At 45.5% G+C, this 17,819-nt stretch overlaps 1 protein-coding gene across 1 annotated transcript in view; it reads right to left on the reverse strand.

The window, feature by feature from the left end:
- The window catches only part of LOC126173939 (homeobox expressed in ES cells 1-A-like), a 29,648-nt gene extending 15,132 nt beyond the window's left edge, over window positions 1-14,516 (reverse strand). Inside the window, exon 1 of the mRNA XM_049920999.1 lies at window positions 14,327-14,516. Within this exon, the coding sequence (XP_049776956.1) occupies window positions 14,327-14,516 (190 nt within the window). The remainder of the gene's footprint in view (window positions 1-14,326) is intronic.
- Window positions 14,517-17,819: the final 3,303 nt, after the last annotated feature.

A 17,819-nucleotide genomic window follows, 5' to 3' on the forward strand; every position in this document is an offset into this window, starting at 1 on the left:
TCTTAGAAAATACCCCACATGCTGCATATGCATGATCTGAAGCTCTACGCAGAATGCTAAAATGCAATCTGCGAAGAATACAGTCTGAACCTTCAGCAATGACAATTCCAAACAGACAAGCCATCAAGTGCTAACAGCTGGACACCAGTAGAGCTGAATAACCTGGACAGTAAAAAACAATAAAACTCGTGACAATTCACCATGCTCTTCACGTTGGGAGTGACGTCGACAAGCTGTACTCGTACCGCAAAATAGGCGGTAGAGGACACCTGCAAGTAGGACAGACAAAGGAAGAAGAGGAGCAGAAATTGGCAAACTGGGTGCAAGGTAGCCAAAAATAGGCTCGAATGTCAACAACAGAAAGTGTCTCGAACGAGAGCCAATACCGGAAAGCTGTACTACAATGCCAAACTTGTAGCCTTCAGAATAAAGGTAGTTTTTGGAGAAGATCGAAGGCAAAATAAATAAAGAAAATGTCAGAAATGGCTGACGAACGAAATCCTAAGGAAGGCCATTGGAAGACTGGTTTTTGGTGTACAGAAACAAGCCATCAGAACTAGCGCCATCAAAGCCAGAATCGAGGTATCAGCAGAAGACCTAAAATGCAGACTAATGCAAAGAAGCTAGGAAACAACTGACCACATCTTAAGTTGTTAAAAGAGCTCGCTCAGACCGTACAGGAGCACAGGTACAATGCTGTAGCATACACGATCCACTGGAATTTACGCCAAAATTACCATCAGCGAGAGGCAAAGAATGATTGGACCACAAGCCAGAAAGAATTGTCAAAAACGAACATGCCAAATTACTGTTGAACTTCAGACAGGTAGATTGCAGGATCACAACACACAAGACATCACAACTGTGTAGAAAAAGAAAGTGTAGACTGCTATATCGGAGATACACGAAAAAGGGTACTTCACGAACTTACAAACAAAGGATTAAGAAGAACTGTAATTTTATTGGATCAAATGAATTGAGGTCAATGGAAGTTATGTTGAGAAATATACAGGTTGTCCGTAATTAAAATTCCAGTTTCAAAACGCTGTAGAAAGATAACTACTACTCAGAAGACGTCAAATTTCAACAGCATATTATTGACGCAGGGGGGTGGGAGGTGGGGTGGGTGGAGAAAAAGGAGGAGAACTCCAATAGATGGCCCTATAAGCGTCTTCATGCAAATGGGATCGGCTATAAATAATTGCAAATTACACCAGCAGTACTATTCAATGTGCATAACTGCACAAGTTCGGCAGTCAACAGGTGTGGCACTGTTAGTTGGGTAAGCCCATCATCCACGGCAAGGTCGTACCGCAGCGGATGGGAAAAATGGGTCTTTAACTGTCCTGGGATCAAAAAGCGCATAACAGGCAAAATGGCATCGGTTTATAACTGTCGTGAGAGTGGCGCAAGATATATTCCGTATGCTGCCCACCGTTTACGGCCACAAGTTCAAATCGTTAAATAGTATGTTCCACAACAGATCGAAGTGTCTCGGCATCACGTACAGAATACGTTGCACAATTCGTGCCTTCAGTTCAGCTTCGTACGTAATTCGAGCACTGAACAGAACACCTTTCAGATAACCACACAGCCAGAAGTAACGCCGATTAAGATCAGGTGATCTGGACGGCCAGGCTCTAGGGAAATGACAGCTGATAAGTCTAACATTTCCGAAATGCCTCTACATCAGCCACTTCATTCGCTGTAAAATATGCAGAGAAGCGCCATCTTGCATAAAAATGATCTTATCCGTACATAGACGCGGTTGAAGTGTTCGAATGACCTTGGTGCGCAAAAGACTCTCATAACGTTTAACAGTGGTAGGACTCACCTCCTCGAAAAAATACGGCCCCACGATAAATGATGCCGTCAATCCGCACCGCTGCCATCTTTGTGAAATGAAGTGGTACCAGCTGATGTACGTGCCAATTTTCCAATGCTTATATCCTGCAATTCTGCGTATTGCCATCTCCTTGGAGATGGAAATGGGCTTCTTCTCTTCACAGACAGTTCCGTGGCCATTCTTTGTCCACTTCCATGCGAGCAAGAAATTAGAAAGCGAACATTTGTCTTGCTGGCAGGTCAGCAGGAAGCAGCTCCCGAACATGGGTGATTTTGTATGGATAGCAGTGCGGGATGTTTCGTAGGTTTTTATGCGCTGTGCTCGCAGGCATGTCCAACTTTCGAGCGATTTCCCGTGCACTGCATGTTTGCACACCATCATTCGACCCCTCCTGCAATGCTGTGGCCTCATCGTCGACAGACTTTAGATCAACTGCTTTTCTCCCTCTGCCACATTGCACTACAGAAGAACCTGTCATTTCGAATTTTGTGATCACTCTCTCCATACCATTAACAGACATACCCTTGAGTGTCCGGAACTTGGGCAGGGCCACTGGCGCACAGTCACCGTTCTTGTAAAAGAGCGGTGCTTCATGGACACAGCCATGTTGGAGGTCTCGGACGCAAACCGAGGAACAGCCGTGGGCCGAGCGACTGTTGGCGTGCGTATTCCGATGCTTACGGCGCCATCTACAGGTTAAAATTAAGTTAAATTTTTTGTTCCTTGAAGTTTCCCCCTGCGCCAATAATATGCAGCTCAAATTTGACGTCATTCTGAGCAGTGGTTCTCTTTGCACAGCGTGTAGAAACTGGAAATTTAATTACGGGCACCCTGTATAATCAAAAAAAATTAAAAAAAGGAGAGAGCCCAGTTGCGAATAAAGTGGCGCTCTGAAGGGTCTGTATAATCTTAATTATGTATACAGACAGTTCATCCATCCATGGAGGGAGAATCACAACGGTTTTTGCCTGCTGTCGACACTGATACCGGCAGGATATCGGCCCTGGGATATTTTAAGTTTGAAGGCGGATAACAAATGACAGAAGAGATATTTTGGATGTGATATAATTAAAAAAATAAACAATTTTCTGGCTTTTTCCTTTCCTTACAGCTTTCATGATTCTAGGTCAACGGGAAGGACCCTATCAGTTTTAATGAGTGTTTGCGAGTAGCAAAATATATGACATAAATGGCTGTCGCTGTTGATTGCATTGACAGTAGCCTTTTTTTTCCAACACTAAGTTATTATAGAACTTACTATGTGACATGAATTTCAGCTTGATACGTCTACCCGTTCCTGAGAAAAAGGGATCTTAACAGATGGACGGACAGTCAGATAAAAAATGGCGAAACAAATGTCATTTATGTGTGATACAGCTAAAAACTAACAATTTCAGTTTTCCCCATTTTAATTACACTCCTGGAAATTGAAATAAGAACACCGTGAATTCATCGTCCCAGGAAGGGGAAACTTTATTGACACATTCCTGGGGTCAGATACATCACATGATCACACTGACAGAACCACAGGCACATAGACACAGGCAACAGAGCATGCACAATGTCGGCACTAGTACAGTGTATATCCACCTTTCGCAGCAATGCAGGCTGCTATTCTCCCATGGAGACGATCGTAGAGATGCTGGATGTAGTCCTGTGGAACGGCTTGCCATGCCATTTCCACCTGGCGCCTCAGTTGGACCAGCGTTCGTGCTGGACGTGCAGACCGCGTGAGACGACGCTTCAGCCAGTCCCAAACATGCTCAATGGGGGACAGATCCGGAGATCTTGCTGGCCAGGGTAGTTGACTTACACCTTCTAGAGCACGTTGGGTGGCACGGGATACATGCGGACGTGCATTGTCCTGTTGGAACAGCAAGTTCCCTTGCCGGTCTAGGAATGGTAGAACGATGGGTTCGATGACGGTTTGGATGTACCGTGCACTATTCAGTGTCCCCTCGACGATCACCAGTGGTGTACGGCCAGTGTAGGAGATCGCTCCCCACACCATGATGCCGGGTGTTGGCCCTGTGTGCCTCGGTCGTATGCAGTCCTGATTGTGGCGCTCACCTGCACAGCACCAAACACGCATACGACCATCATTGGCACCAAGGCAGAAGCGACTCTCATCGCTGAAGACGACACGTCTCCATTCGTCCCTCCATTCACGCCTGTCGCGACACCACTGGAGGCGGGCTGCACGATGTTGGGGCGTGAGCGGAAGACGGCCTAACGGTGTGCGGGACCGTAGCCCAGCTTCATGGAGACGGTTTCGAATGGTCCTCGCCGATACCCCAGGAGCAACAGTGTCCCTAATTTGCTGGGAAGTGGCGGTGCGGTCCCCTACGGCACTGCGTAGGATCCTACGGTCTTGGCGTGCATCCGTGTGTCGCTGCGGTCCGGTCCCAGGTCGAAGGGCACGTGCACCTTCCGCCGACCACTGGCGACAACATCGATGTACTGTGGAGACCTCACGCCCCACGTGTTGAGCAATTCGGCGGTACGTCCACCCGGCCTCCCGCATGCCCACTATACGCCCTCGCTCAAAGTCCGTCAACTGCACATACGGTTCACGTCCACGCTGTCGCGGCATGCTACCAGTGTTAAAGACTGCGATGGAGCTCCGTATGCCACGGCAAACTGGCTGACACTGACGGCGGCGGTGCACAAATGATGCGCAGCTAGCGCCATTCGACGGCCAACACCGCGGTTCCTGGTGTGTCCACTGTACCGTGCGTGTGAGCATTGCTTGTACAGCCCTCTCGCAGTGTCCGGAGCAAGTATGGTGGGTCTGACACACCGGTGTCAATGTGTTCTTTTTTCCATTTCCAGGTGTGTATATTGTGAAGCCTTTCTTCTTCCTAAATTTCATGACTCCAGGACAAGGGCAAGTATCCTAAAGGTTTTGCTGAGTCAGTTTTCAAATATCAAAATATGTGACAGAAATGGATTGTTTTTTTATTTCATTGGCTTAGACGCTTCAGTTATTTACACGACCAAGGGGCGGTAGACCTTAGTATGTGACGTAAATTTCTACTTGCTACGGCTAACCGTTCCTGAGAAAAAGGGTTTTTAGCAGTCGTACAGACAGACAACAAATTGATCCTGCAAGGAATCCGTTTTACCGATCGAGGTACGGCACCTTTAAAAAATTCTAATCTTAGCTGCCAGTAACAGTGGCGATGGCGATGGCGATGGCGATGGCGAAGGCTTTAGGGCAGCACTTCGCCGAAAAGGCCACATAACAATTATTTGTGATGTGCCATATACCACATCAGTTATCATAAATCAAGGTAAAAAAAAGCAGCCGGCCACTGTGGCCGAGCGGTTCTAGGCGCTTCAGTCCTGAACCGCGCTGCTGCTACGGTCGCAGGTTCGAATACTGCCTCGGGCATGGCTGTGTGTGATGTCCTTAGGTTAGTTAGGTTTAAATAGTTCTAAGTCTCGGGGACTGATGACCTCACATGTTAAGTCCCATAGTGCTTAGTGCCATTTTTTGAAGAAAAAGCACAGTTTCTTATTTTGAAACCTGGTCAGTGTAGATCAAATAACACGGCACAAACAAAAAAAATGAAAACAGTGTAACACGGAACTTACGCCGGCGTTTTGAACGCACAAAGTTCAGAATGGATGTTTCAGGATAGCATAACTAGTAATGTCATTATGAAGTGTGGTTGCCTTGACTAGAATGCAGCACATAGAGCGACGTATGCTGCTGTTACCGATGCTGACCACGAGATCTAAGTGGAGAGAACGTTGGGATCGCTTGCAGAAGATGATCGTGTAAAGCCGTATTACACTCTGGTGTATACATTAAGATTAATAACAGCTAGTCGAATCAGTTAATTGTTAACGAAAAATGAATGAGAACGCTACTTCTTTCTCGAGTGTCTTTGGCAATTAAGCCATCTGCCCATCGGTTGACCGCTGCAGTTCTTGAGCGTTTGCCGACACGGTAACTTTTATGTAAACTTCTACACCTTTCAGAATGCTTGCATTTATCTGACACCAGGCACCATAAACCCCTTACAGGAACTCCGAAGTTCAGGCTTGAGTTCGGGCAGGAATAAGGAGCCACCGAGGGCAGATGGAACTATGTCAGCAAACCGTCTAAGATTCACTGGAATACCTGAATAACGAAGGCTCATTTTCGCATAAATGCCATTCGAGTTGGGAAACACGCTGCGCTATTAGATAGTATAGGACATCGCCTGCTCTATTGGACTCTGCGTTAATTACTTCAGGGAATTAAACGAAGCACAAAAAGTTGCTCTTGAAATTGCTTGACGCAAGGCACCTGTGCAATGAAAAACTGTTTTGCTAAATTCTGAGTAACAGTACTTACTATGGAGGAATAGATATTGAGAAAATGAAGCGATTGATAATCACAAGTATACGCTGCCTACAGATAAAAGATCCGCCTGTAAGACTGTAACATAGATACTGTCATGCAATGCGTGTGCCTTCTAGTTGGAACTAATATGCCTAGTTTCTGATTGTATGGGCACTGAGTAAAATACACGGTGAAATAATATGATTGAAATCCCGAGATTAATGATGATGAAGTACAAAGGCAGACGAGAAATCTAAAACATCTACACAAGTCAAAGGAAAATAAATAATACGACAAATAAAAATGAATTAGTGTTAAGAAGGGTATAAGAATAGGCCGCAACTTGTAGCCACTGTTGTTTACGTTGGTCGTCGAAGAAGCAGTGAACCAAGTGCATGACAGGAATTAAAGAGCCAAGGTGGCAGATGTCAACGCTAAGGTTCGCAGATGCTGCAAGTAAAGAGGGCTTTGAATACGTGTTGAATGGAGAGGGCATCCGACATCGTAGAGAATTTGAGTTAAGAAATGCATTCTTCAAATGTCTCTAAGCACTATGGGACTTAACATCTCAGGTCATCAGTCCCCTAGACTTAGAACTAAGTAAACCTAGGCCGCGCGGGATTAGCCGAGCGGTATCAGGCGCTGCAGTCATGGACTGTGCGGCTGGTCCCGGCGGAGGTTCGAGCCCTCCCTCGGGCATGGGTGTGTGTATTTGTCCTTAGGATAATTTAGGTTAAGTAGTGTGTAAGCTTAGGGACTGGTGACCTTAGCATTTAAGTCCCATAAGATTTCACACACATTTGAACATTTTTTGAAGCAAACCTAACTAACCTAAGGGCATCACACACATCCATGCCCGAGGCAGGATTCGAACCTGCGACCGTAGCAGCAGCGTGGTTCCGGACTGAAGCGCCTAGAACCGCTCGGTCACCGCGGCCGGCCGAGTAAAGGAAGAATAAAAGCTGATGAGCTTTATGGGAAGAATAATAACTATTTGCTAAACAACGAAAGAAGGGAAGGAACTGAAGAACAACTAGTGGAAGGATAACGCTGTCTAGGAAGTAAAATTAACCAAAAATAGGCTAAATAACAGATATGTGATAGATCTTGGTGCAAGCTAAGAAAAGTTTTCTTGTTCGAAGTATGTACGTGGATATCAGACATTTACGAGGGGCTGTAAAATCAAGATACCCGCCACAATGGGACCACGAAAGGGTTTCATTCAAAAGAAATCACCACACACGTTTAGACATTTATCCACAGGTAGACGACGCGATCAATTCCTGTTTCGTAGAGAGTGGTTGGCCACTAACGGATTCACAATCGCACCCAGCCTTGCACTTGCTTGTCCAACTGTGAACGACGTCGACGCATGTTTTTTCTTCAGGTCGCCAAAGATATGAAAATCTCACGGTGAAAGATCCGGGCTGTGCGGAGGATGCTGCAGTGTTTCTCAACCAAATCGCTGATGTGTAGTCTTCGTCCGACTGCCAGTGTTGGGGTGGGAGTTATCCTGCAGTAGGATGATTCCGTCCGACAGCATTCCCAGGCGTTTTGATTTTATGGCGCATCGAAGTTGCTGCAAAGTATCTTCAAAGTGCCGTAAACTAACTGTGATTCCACGCTCGAGAAAATCGACGAGCCGAGCACTGCTTCAGTTGAAGGAGGTCACAATCACATTGCGTTGTGCCGCCACTTCGATCCCGAGGGCAAACGGCAAAGCCAACAGTGGAAAAACCTCACATCTCCCCCGCCAAAGAAATCCAAAGCTGTTCCCACAAGTTCCGGTAAGTTGCACGCTAACGTCCGCCCCCAGACTGTCAATCGGATGAAGGCTACGCTGCAGCGACGTGGTTGGGAAACAATACAAACATGCTCCATACGGCCCGGATCTTTCACCGCGTGATTTTTACATTTTGGCGACCTGAACAAAGACATGCGTGGACGTGGGTTCCAGTTGGACGGGAAGTGCAAGAGAGGGTGCGCTTGTGGACCTGTCAGCGGCCGATAGCGTTCTACGAAACAGCAGTTGGTGCGTGTGGTGATTACTTTTGAATGGAACCATTCCATGGTCCAGTTTTGGCGGATGTTCGGTTTTCATTTGCCTACCCTTTACACATGGAATTACGGAACATGTTTCAGAAACTGCAGCTGTGGAGCACAGTATCGTATGGAAGTGAAGCTTGAGAAACAGAAACCGAAGCATTGAAACGTATCATTGCAGAAGGTTGTCGAAAATTAAGTGGTCAGAGAAAATATCAAATAAGCAGGTAACTGAAACAACAGTTGAGGATGGATGTCCATGGCAACTCCTTACCAGAAAAAGGGAGAAGTTAGTGGTACATCGATCCAGGAATACTTAACGTGATAGCTATAAGCAATGACTAGGTCGTTCTGTGCATATTATCGATGATGTTAGACATAGCAGGTATACAGAGATGACGTACTACCACGTGAAAGTGAGGTTGTCATGAAACCAGTCGACTAATGTAAACAACCGCTGCAGTAATATACAGGAAGTGGAACCATTATAAAACTGTTGCGTAATACACGAAGCCATGTATTTGAATAACGGTTGATGCAAAATTTAGCAGTGGATTTCCAATCAAATTTAATAGAATAAATAGGCGAAAAGATGACTCGATCAGCGATCAGTAACTGAAAATAACCGCAACCGTCAAATACCTAGAGACATCCATTTCGGTCAGCTTAAAGTGGAAATACCACTTGCAAGCGGATACCATACTGAAAATAAATGGAAAAATCCTTAAAAAAAAGTCGTAAGTGTAACGTCTCCTCAACAGAGGTCACTTACGAAACTTTTCCGATCACTTCTGAGTTTTGTTGGTCACACTGGCGTGCTTACCAAATTGGACTAAGTAAGGTAGATACAGGGAAGATCCAAAGAAGAACTGCGCATTCTGTCGTTGATTTACACTCCTGGAAATGGAAAAAAGAACACATTGACACCGGTGTGTCAGACCCACCATACTTGCTCCGGACACTGCGAGAGGGCTGTACTAGCAATGATCACACGCACGGCACAGCGGACACACCAGGAACCGCGGTGTTGGCCGTCGAATGGCGCTAGCTGCGCAGCATTTGAGCACCGCCGCCGTCAGTGTCAGCCAGTTTGCCGTGGCATACGGAGCTCCATTGCAGTCTTTAACACTGGTAGCATGCCGCGACAGCGTGGACGTGAACCGTATGTGCAGTTGACGGACTTTGAGCGAGGGCGTATAGTGGGCATGCGGGAGGCCGGGTGGACGTACCGCCGAATTGCTCAACACATGGGGCGTGAGGTCTCCACAGTACATCGATGTTGTCGCCAGTGGTCGGCGGAAGGTGCACGTGCCCGTCGACCTGGGACCGGACCGCAGCGACGCACGGATGCACGCCAAGACCGTAGGATCCTACGCAGTGCCGTAGGGGACCGCACCGCCACTTCCCAGCAAATTAGGGACACTGTTGCTCCTGGGGTATCGGCGAGGACCATTCGCAACCGTCTCCATGAAGCTGGGCTACGGTCCCGCACACCGTTAGGCCGTCTTCCGCTCACGCCCCAACATCGTGCAGCCCGCCTCCAGTGGTGTCGCGACAGGCGTGAATGGAGGGACGAATGGAGACGTGTCGTCTTCAGCGATGAGAGTCGCTTCTGCCTTGGTGCCAATGATGGTCGTATGCGTGTTTGGCGCCGTGCAGGTGAGCGCCACAATCAGGACTGCATACGACCGAGGCACACAGGGCCAACACCCGGCATCATGGTGTGGGGAGCGATCTCCTACACTGGCCGTACACCACTGGTGATCGTCGAGGGGACACTGAATAGTGCACGGTACATCCAAACCGTCATCGAACCCATCGTTCTACCATTCCTAGACCGGCAAGGGAACTTGCTGTTCCAACAGGACAATGCACGTCCGCATGTATCCCGTGCCACCCAACGTGCTCTAGAAGGTGTAAGTCAACTACCCTGGCCAGCAAGATCTCCGGATCTGTCCCACATTGAGCATGTTTGGGACTGGATGAAGCGTCGTCTCACGCGGTCTGCACGTCCAGCACGAACGCTGGTCCAACTGAGGCGCCAGGTGGAAATGGCATGGCAAGCCGTTCCACAGGACTACATCCAGCATCTCTACGATCGTCTCCATGGGAGAATAGCAGCCTGCATTGCTGCGAAAGGTGGATATACACTGTACTAGTGCCGACATTGTGCATGCTCTGTTGCCTGTGTCTATGTGCCTGTGGTTCTGTCAGTGTGATCATGTGATGTATCTGACCCCAGGAATGTGTCAATAAAGTTTCCCCTTCCTGGGACAATGAATTCACGGTGTTCTTATTTCAATTTCCAGGAGTGTATTTAGTCATTGTGAGCGTGCCACAACCCGTCTGAACAACCCGTGCGCTTTAGCACGCCACTTTCGAGATTCGGGGAGGCCTGCCGGCACCAGAACGTCAGACGGAGTCCCGGCCAGCCTGGACGTGGCTTTTAGGCGGTTTCCCACATCCAATTAGATGAATACCGGACTGGTACCCACGTCCTGTATCTGTTACGTGATTTTCAAAGGTTTAGAAAACGTTTTGACAGTTTCACATGGAGAACGCCAGACACAAATAGATGGAGTGTACAATTTCTGTCCCGGGGAAGAGGGACGACTTGAAGGGCAATCGGTCACCCTCTACAGCTAACATTGCCAAATTCAGGTTAACACGCCGACTGCGTGAAGATGCGGGATAAAGACAACAGAAACAAGAAAAAGGGTCGTGAGAGTGTCACAGAAATGTCAGGAGAAAAACCCTACAGTGAAATAAGCTGCTAGAAAGAGGTCGTATGTCACAGAAAAGTTTACTCATAAAATTTTGAGCGTAGGTGTTCCAAGACGAGGCAAGAAAGAAATTGCTTCCTCCTACACACACCTCGTGTAAAGAAAATGACAGTGAAATTGGATAAAGTCTGCCTTTTGCAGAGGAAAGCTAGCAGACTTTCTTCTCATGCACCACCCGCGAACGAAATAAGGAGGATATAAATTAAACCGGTAACTCCGTGCTTCCGACATAACTTCGGCCGCGCTCCGAGGAAGTGTTTTGAGTCCTTGCTGTTTGAGTGAGACAAAATTAATCAGTCTTTTTGCATGTGATTGCAGTTATCTATAATTAAGTACTGTCTGAATAAAGCCAAACAAACATTCAGTCATATACTAATAAGATTTCAAAGTGGCACGCCTTAGCAGCTCGCTTTAAATGTTTAGAAATATAAAACTGTTCCCCTTACGAATAGCAGGAACGTAGTATCCTATCACTACAACATCATCAATGGAATCAATCAACTCTCAAAAATACCTGGATGTAAAGATTTCTACAGGAATGTAATGGAGGCTCAGTGTAAGATTACAGTACATTGACAGGATACTGGGAAAATGTAACCCATTCTAGAATATTACTCAAGTGTATGGGGCCTATAACATGCGATAATGAACGTATACAGAGAAGAGTGGCGCGAACTGACGTAGGTTTATTCGACAGACAAGACAGCATGATGGGAATTCTGAAGAGCCTCAACTCGCAGACGGTTGAAGATAAATGTCAACTATCTCTACGTAGAAAATTTCAAGAATCGGTATTAAGTGATGAATCTAAGATAGTACTACTGGCTGTTACATATCGACACCGTAGAGGCCGCGAAGATTAGACTAATTACGGCAGGCACAGAGACAATTAAGCACTCATTCTTCCGTGCTGCAACCGCAGATAAAACAGGAAAAAAGCCTAATATGTGGTACAATGGGAAATAGGCTCCGCCACGCACTTCACAGTGGTGTGCACAGTACATAGGATAAAAACAAATATCACCGACAAAATCTGAGATTTTTCAGGGATTTTGTGAGTAGTTTTGTATAATGAACCTGTGGTCACTGGTGTCTCGTTACATAGAAATTGCATTTCGTTCGATTTATTCATTTTTTCTTTATCTTTTGATCTGTATGGGACTGAAAACAACCGCAAGAAAGTGTGTGTATTGTTTGGAAACAAACTTGTTCCATCCTCTCGTGACTCTTGCTGCTGACAACGATCAGGATGCCCACCCTCCGGTCTTCAAGGTTTCATTCAGTAGTGCTCGGTTCTGTTTCGCGATTGTTTTTCCAGCAGTGTCAGTTCTACGTTAACAGTGATACACAGCAGTATTGATAGGCTCACTAATCAAGAGTTAGCAGATAAGCTCTTCGTGTATAGGTTCATTGAATGCAATGGGCGCTATGTTGACATCGCTGTACTTTTGCACCTGAGGGTTGTCGCATTGTTCTGTGTTTTGCATGTAAAAAGGATTTTTCCTGTTGTATAGGTATTTCCGGAGAAACAAAGGCAACCGGGGCAACAAATCGAAACAATTACACTATTACTTTGTAATGAGGCACCAGAGGCCACATGTCGCATGTAGTGCAATACTCAGAAAATAACATTTGAACTTTTGTCGGAGGAATTCAAGTTCACCTTGAAGATGTAGGAGGAAGGAAAGAAGGAAGGAAAGAAAAAAAAGATAGAAAGATTCGAGTTTAATGTCCCGTGTGCAGCGCGTTCATTGGTGAATGAGTAGAGTTCATTCAGCCATACGCTGCATGGTGGCTTGCTTACTAGGAAATGGAGATGGACGGTTAAAAATTGTGAAAAAAAAACTGCAAAATGAAGCAAATTGCATGGTAAGCATAGTGGCTATATTTTGGAAATCGAGATTGAAATAAATGGAACGCTTAATAATAACCTCCATCTACTGTCTTTATGGCACGTTTATTTTGTAATACACATGTCCAAGTTACAACTTTGTCACCGCCGTTTTCTGTTGTTACGTATGGAGCTTCAATGCGACGTCAACGCACCACAAAGTCGTAACGTTACAGAACATTTTTAACTGCATTTTATACAAGTTTGGTGGAATATATACACAAGAGTATAGGTAGATTTTTGTTGAAAAATTGACTTACAGTATCAGTGTTGACAAAAATGTGCATATATTCTCCTTTGCGTCCGTACGTATTTGGTTCTGAGCGCTATGGGACTTTAACGTCTGAGGTCATCAGTCCCCTAGAACGTAGAACTACTTAAACCTAACTAACCTAAGGACATCACACACATCCATGCCCGAGGCAGGATTCGAACCTGCGACCGTTGCGGTCGCTCGGTTCCAGACTGAAACGCCTAGAACCGCTGGGCCACTCGGCCGACCGTACGTGTTTCACGACAGTTTCTTACAGTGTTTCTAGGAATGTTCTGTACCGTAACTGTAACAATTACGCATTTGTGGTGGGTCGGCAAAGGAAAGAAGCTCTCTACATGTATATTACTAAACGGTTAACCCGGGGCACGGCGCACGGTCCCAGTTGCTGGTTCCTTTCTAACGGCTGTAGAGTTGCCGATATTCAATAAACTTGTTAACCGAATTCAAAAATTTTAAATGCTATCATAATTTACTCATTGAGAGGTGCAATCTTAACGTTCAACACAATAAGTCAAATATTACAGTTACAAACTGTCTGCATGTTTTGAGACACCGTAACTCATCGCGTTCAAATTACACAGAATATATTCTTCCAGTATTTCAGAATGAGAGAACTTGACTACTTCGAACAAACGTAACGTATAATTTCAAAATTTTTGTGACTGACAATCCCTCCCACCCCCCACCTACCCCACCCCCGCCACCCTCCCCACGAAATAACGAGAGGAAAAAAGTTTACCGCTTACTACTTTTTCGCCGTTTATCCAGTAAAAATTTCAGCATCAGGCATGACGTTTTAATTTATTACTTCTATATTACTGACTCTATTTGCAACACATATTGCAGACAGTATCCACATGTAGCACTGAACGTACCTACAAAATTATGCCGTTGTACGAGGCGTTGTCCGGAAGGTCTGACGTTTTACACTTTGGAGGTCAGTTCTTTAGAGAACTGGGGTTAGCGGTTTATCGGTGACAGCGAAACCCGCTGATGATAAAGCTGTGGCTTCGAAGTGCGCACTGGCATAATAAAATGCTATAAAGGCAGTAGAATAAATTTATTGTGAAGCTTTCCATCTTTACTGCAGCTGTAAAGAGCGTCTCAGAAGTGCGGACGGCTGTAAGCGGTAGCGGCGCGAGGCAGGCGTACTCACGCGGCAGCTTGGGCGGCCGGTAGCGCGTGCAGTGCAGCCACTGGAAGTCCGGCTGGTGCGCGGGCGGCGTGGGCTGGCGGCTGCCCGCCTGGGGGTGCGGCTGGGAGTCCTCCCGCAGCCCCAGGATGCGGTCGACGCTGAAGTCGGTGAAGCGCGCCTGCGGCCGCTCGCTGCCGCGCCCGCTCGACATGTCTGCGCAGTCTGCAACCCCGCGGCCCGCCGCCGGGGGGTACAACCTGCTGGCTCCTCCCACTGCCGGGGGAGGGGGAGGGCCGCCTCTCCGCTGGTTGGTGCTCCGCGCACCCCGCGGGGCAGCAACCCTTCGAGTCTCAGGCCCTCGCCCACAGCCGCCGACCGGTTTCGTTGCAGCTGATGACGCTAAGTTAGCGATGTAACTGAGGCGGGCGGTTTCGTCGGCATCCAATTCGGTGTCGCAGGCTGCGCAATTGATTTGTCGAGACAGAGATGGTATTTACGCAACTATCGTTTCGGAATAACAACAGCAAAGTGTAAAATTGTTAGTTTATTCAGTAATTTTTATTTTCGTATTGACCGAAGCGGCAAGTAACAACTTCAATCCTCTTCCCTCTTTTTTTTTTTCAGTACTTTTTCAATTTCTCTTCATTTTGTCGTTTCCTATCTTGTGTCCATCGCCGCGCGTGATTAGCCGAGCGGTCTCAGGCGCTGCAGTCATGGACTGTGCGGCTGGTCCCGGCGGAGGTTCGAGTCCTCCCTCGGACATGGGTGGGTGTGTTTGTCCTTAGGATAATTTAGGTTAAGTAGTGTGTAAGCTTAGGGACGGATGACCTTAGCAGTTAAGTCCCATAAGATTTCACACACATTTGTGTCCATCTTGTTTACGATTTCTTATTTCTTCCGCCTCGAAAGCCTCTTAAATTTAGTATTTTAATCTTAGAAAAGTGTCCTTCCCGCTATTTCCGATTCTTTGACTTTTTAATTTCTAGTTTTATTCTTACGTATGTAATCCATGCTACCGTAGATTTCTTTTTCCAGAAATTCAGAAATATTTGTTTCGTTAGCTTGTTCTTATTCATTCTGTAGAGTTGTCCAAAGAAGATTAACCTCCGCTTTGCCATTACTTCTGTACATTTTGATATTTTTCTGCTTTTTCCAATCATCTGTACTTTGCTTTGTACTCATTATTTTTCAATTAATATGCCTGTCAAATATCTCTATTTTATCCGACTTATAGTTCATAGTTAAGTATTCCGTCTATATAAACCGTATGGTCGATATTTCTTTATTGATTTACGCAACAAAATTACTTTTATCATAAATAACTTGTGTGATTTGACTATTAAAGTCAATAACGATTTTTAAAATAAAATACTGGAGCAGTTACGTTTCGGACACAGTGCAGGTTATGTCCCGCTTAGCCGGCCGGAGTGACCGAGCGGTTCTAGGCGCTACAGTCTGGAACCGCGCGACCGCTACGGTCGCAGGTTCGAATCCTGCCTTGGACATGGATGTGTGTGATGTCCTTAGGTTAGTTAGGTTTAAGTAGTTCTAAGTTCTAGGGGACTGATGACCTCAGATGTTAAGTCCCATAGTGCTCAGAGCCATTTGAACCATTTTTTTGTCCCTCTTAATCACGGGGAGGAAGGGACTTGCTTTTAGGTCGGTGTACAGTGAAAACATCTTGGTCTAGTTACTCTGGGCGATCTACAGCCGTAAGTGTGCACGTCTGCGATACTTACAAATCATGGCAATGAAGATGAGTTATATAGGCAGTAAAATTTTAGCAACCTTGTTGATATAAGGTGATATTAATTTATCAAACCTTTACATACAAGCAGTAATAGGATAATATTTGAGCCTTCGCTGCAACAAGCTATTGCGGAACCTGGGAATTTATTTGTCGTGAAATACGAGAGTGATTAACTAAGAATGTTATTCAAAATCTAACCAACTATAAAGTGATAATTTTATGCAATTCATATTCTACAGCGAACTTAATAAACTGTTTTATTGGAGCTACTTGACACCAATATACGATCTTTACGTAGACTAACAGACGGTCTTAAAAAAGTCGATCGTACATCCAGTACTACAGCCGCAAGCTGACAAGCAAGCAGTGGTCTAGATTGCCTTGTCGGAAATGTGTAGCTCGGACCTGACACCCCTGTTTAAACATACTGTAGCTTGCTTGCTTGCGAGCGACAGATTTTTGTAACTCCGTCGCCCGTCTGTTTATCAGTCCAAGTACGATCGTACATCGGCGCAAAGTAATTACAACCAGGCATAGTTAATAAAGTGCAGTGTAAAATGTGATCTGTATAAAATTATTACAGTTGGCATGGTTTTGAATGACAGCTATACGACAATCAATGGTTAAATTTGAACGCAAACTGTTTATTAATCAAACACGTATTCCGAGGCAAATAAATAACTGGGTTTGGTAATCGGTAGTTGTTACCAGTAAGGGACAGCTCAAACGCTGGTCTAGAATTGCATTGTTTAAATCATTACTGATGCAGCTGCGGGCTTTAGAAAAACGTCGTTTACGATGCACGAAATCAAGATAAGACGGTATTGTAATCCGTCTGCAAGCTGCAGAGTGAGCAGCCAAGTTCCCACATTGTGTACCCAGCTACGTCACAAGGAGCTCTTACTCCCTGTTCACAAAGTTATACCGATCCTTCCGCAACGTACTCTGGGAGTGATTATTTTCACTAAATGCCTCACACTGTTCAGAGTCAGAAGGAAGTAAGTAATATATCGAACGTGAAGAAAATCAACGAACAGAATTTACGTAAATCAGCGCACGGTGCACGTCACTGATAGACGGGAATTTGATTCGTATTCCTTTGCGACAGCTCTTGTGTTCCTCCGATAACGGCCACTTCCCTCTTCACATTCGCTGCTCGCATTTAGATTTACAGAAAGACTATGAAAAATATAATGAAAATATTTGTACTGAAAAGAAAAATAAATGCCGACAACTTCACTGATAATTTGAGTTAACAAACTGCATTAAACTTTGAAACCCGACACCCACCACGAAACTGAACAGAAGGTTTTTTCACATTAGCATGTAAATGTCTTTTGATTTTGTGAAGTTACCTTTCTTTCTAGTTCCATCAGTTATTCATATCTAGCAGTGTACAAAGATATTAATTGTTCTTCTAATGAGATGATTGTACCTCCCTGTTTTGAATAGATTTTCTCCCGAAATGAACACAAAGAGATTATCAGACAAATCAGAGCTCACACCTAGGCTCCCAACAGTCGCTCTGCCACGCATCATTCGGAATGGAACGATGAATTCTGTAGTAATATAGTACGTATCACTTTCGAACTGACGTTAGCCTGAAAGAGGATTCTGAGTAGACCAAAAAACACTCATTACTTAACTGAAATGACGCAAATGCACATAAACAAGTTAGAGTATTGATCTCTGGTACTGTCTATCATATATTATTTACTAGTATGACTATTTACAAGAACTGCAGCAGTCTGTATTAAAGAGAGA

The sequence above is a fragment of the Schistocerca cancellata genome, chromosome 1 (assembly GCF_023864275.1).
Source record: "Schistocerca cancellata isolate TAMUIC-IGC-003103 chromosome 1, iqSchCanc2.1, whole genome shotgun sequence".
Taxonomy (NCBI): domain Eukaryota; kingdom Metazoa; phylum Arthropoda; class Insecta; order Orthoptera; family Acrididae; genus Schistocerca; species Schistocerca cancellata.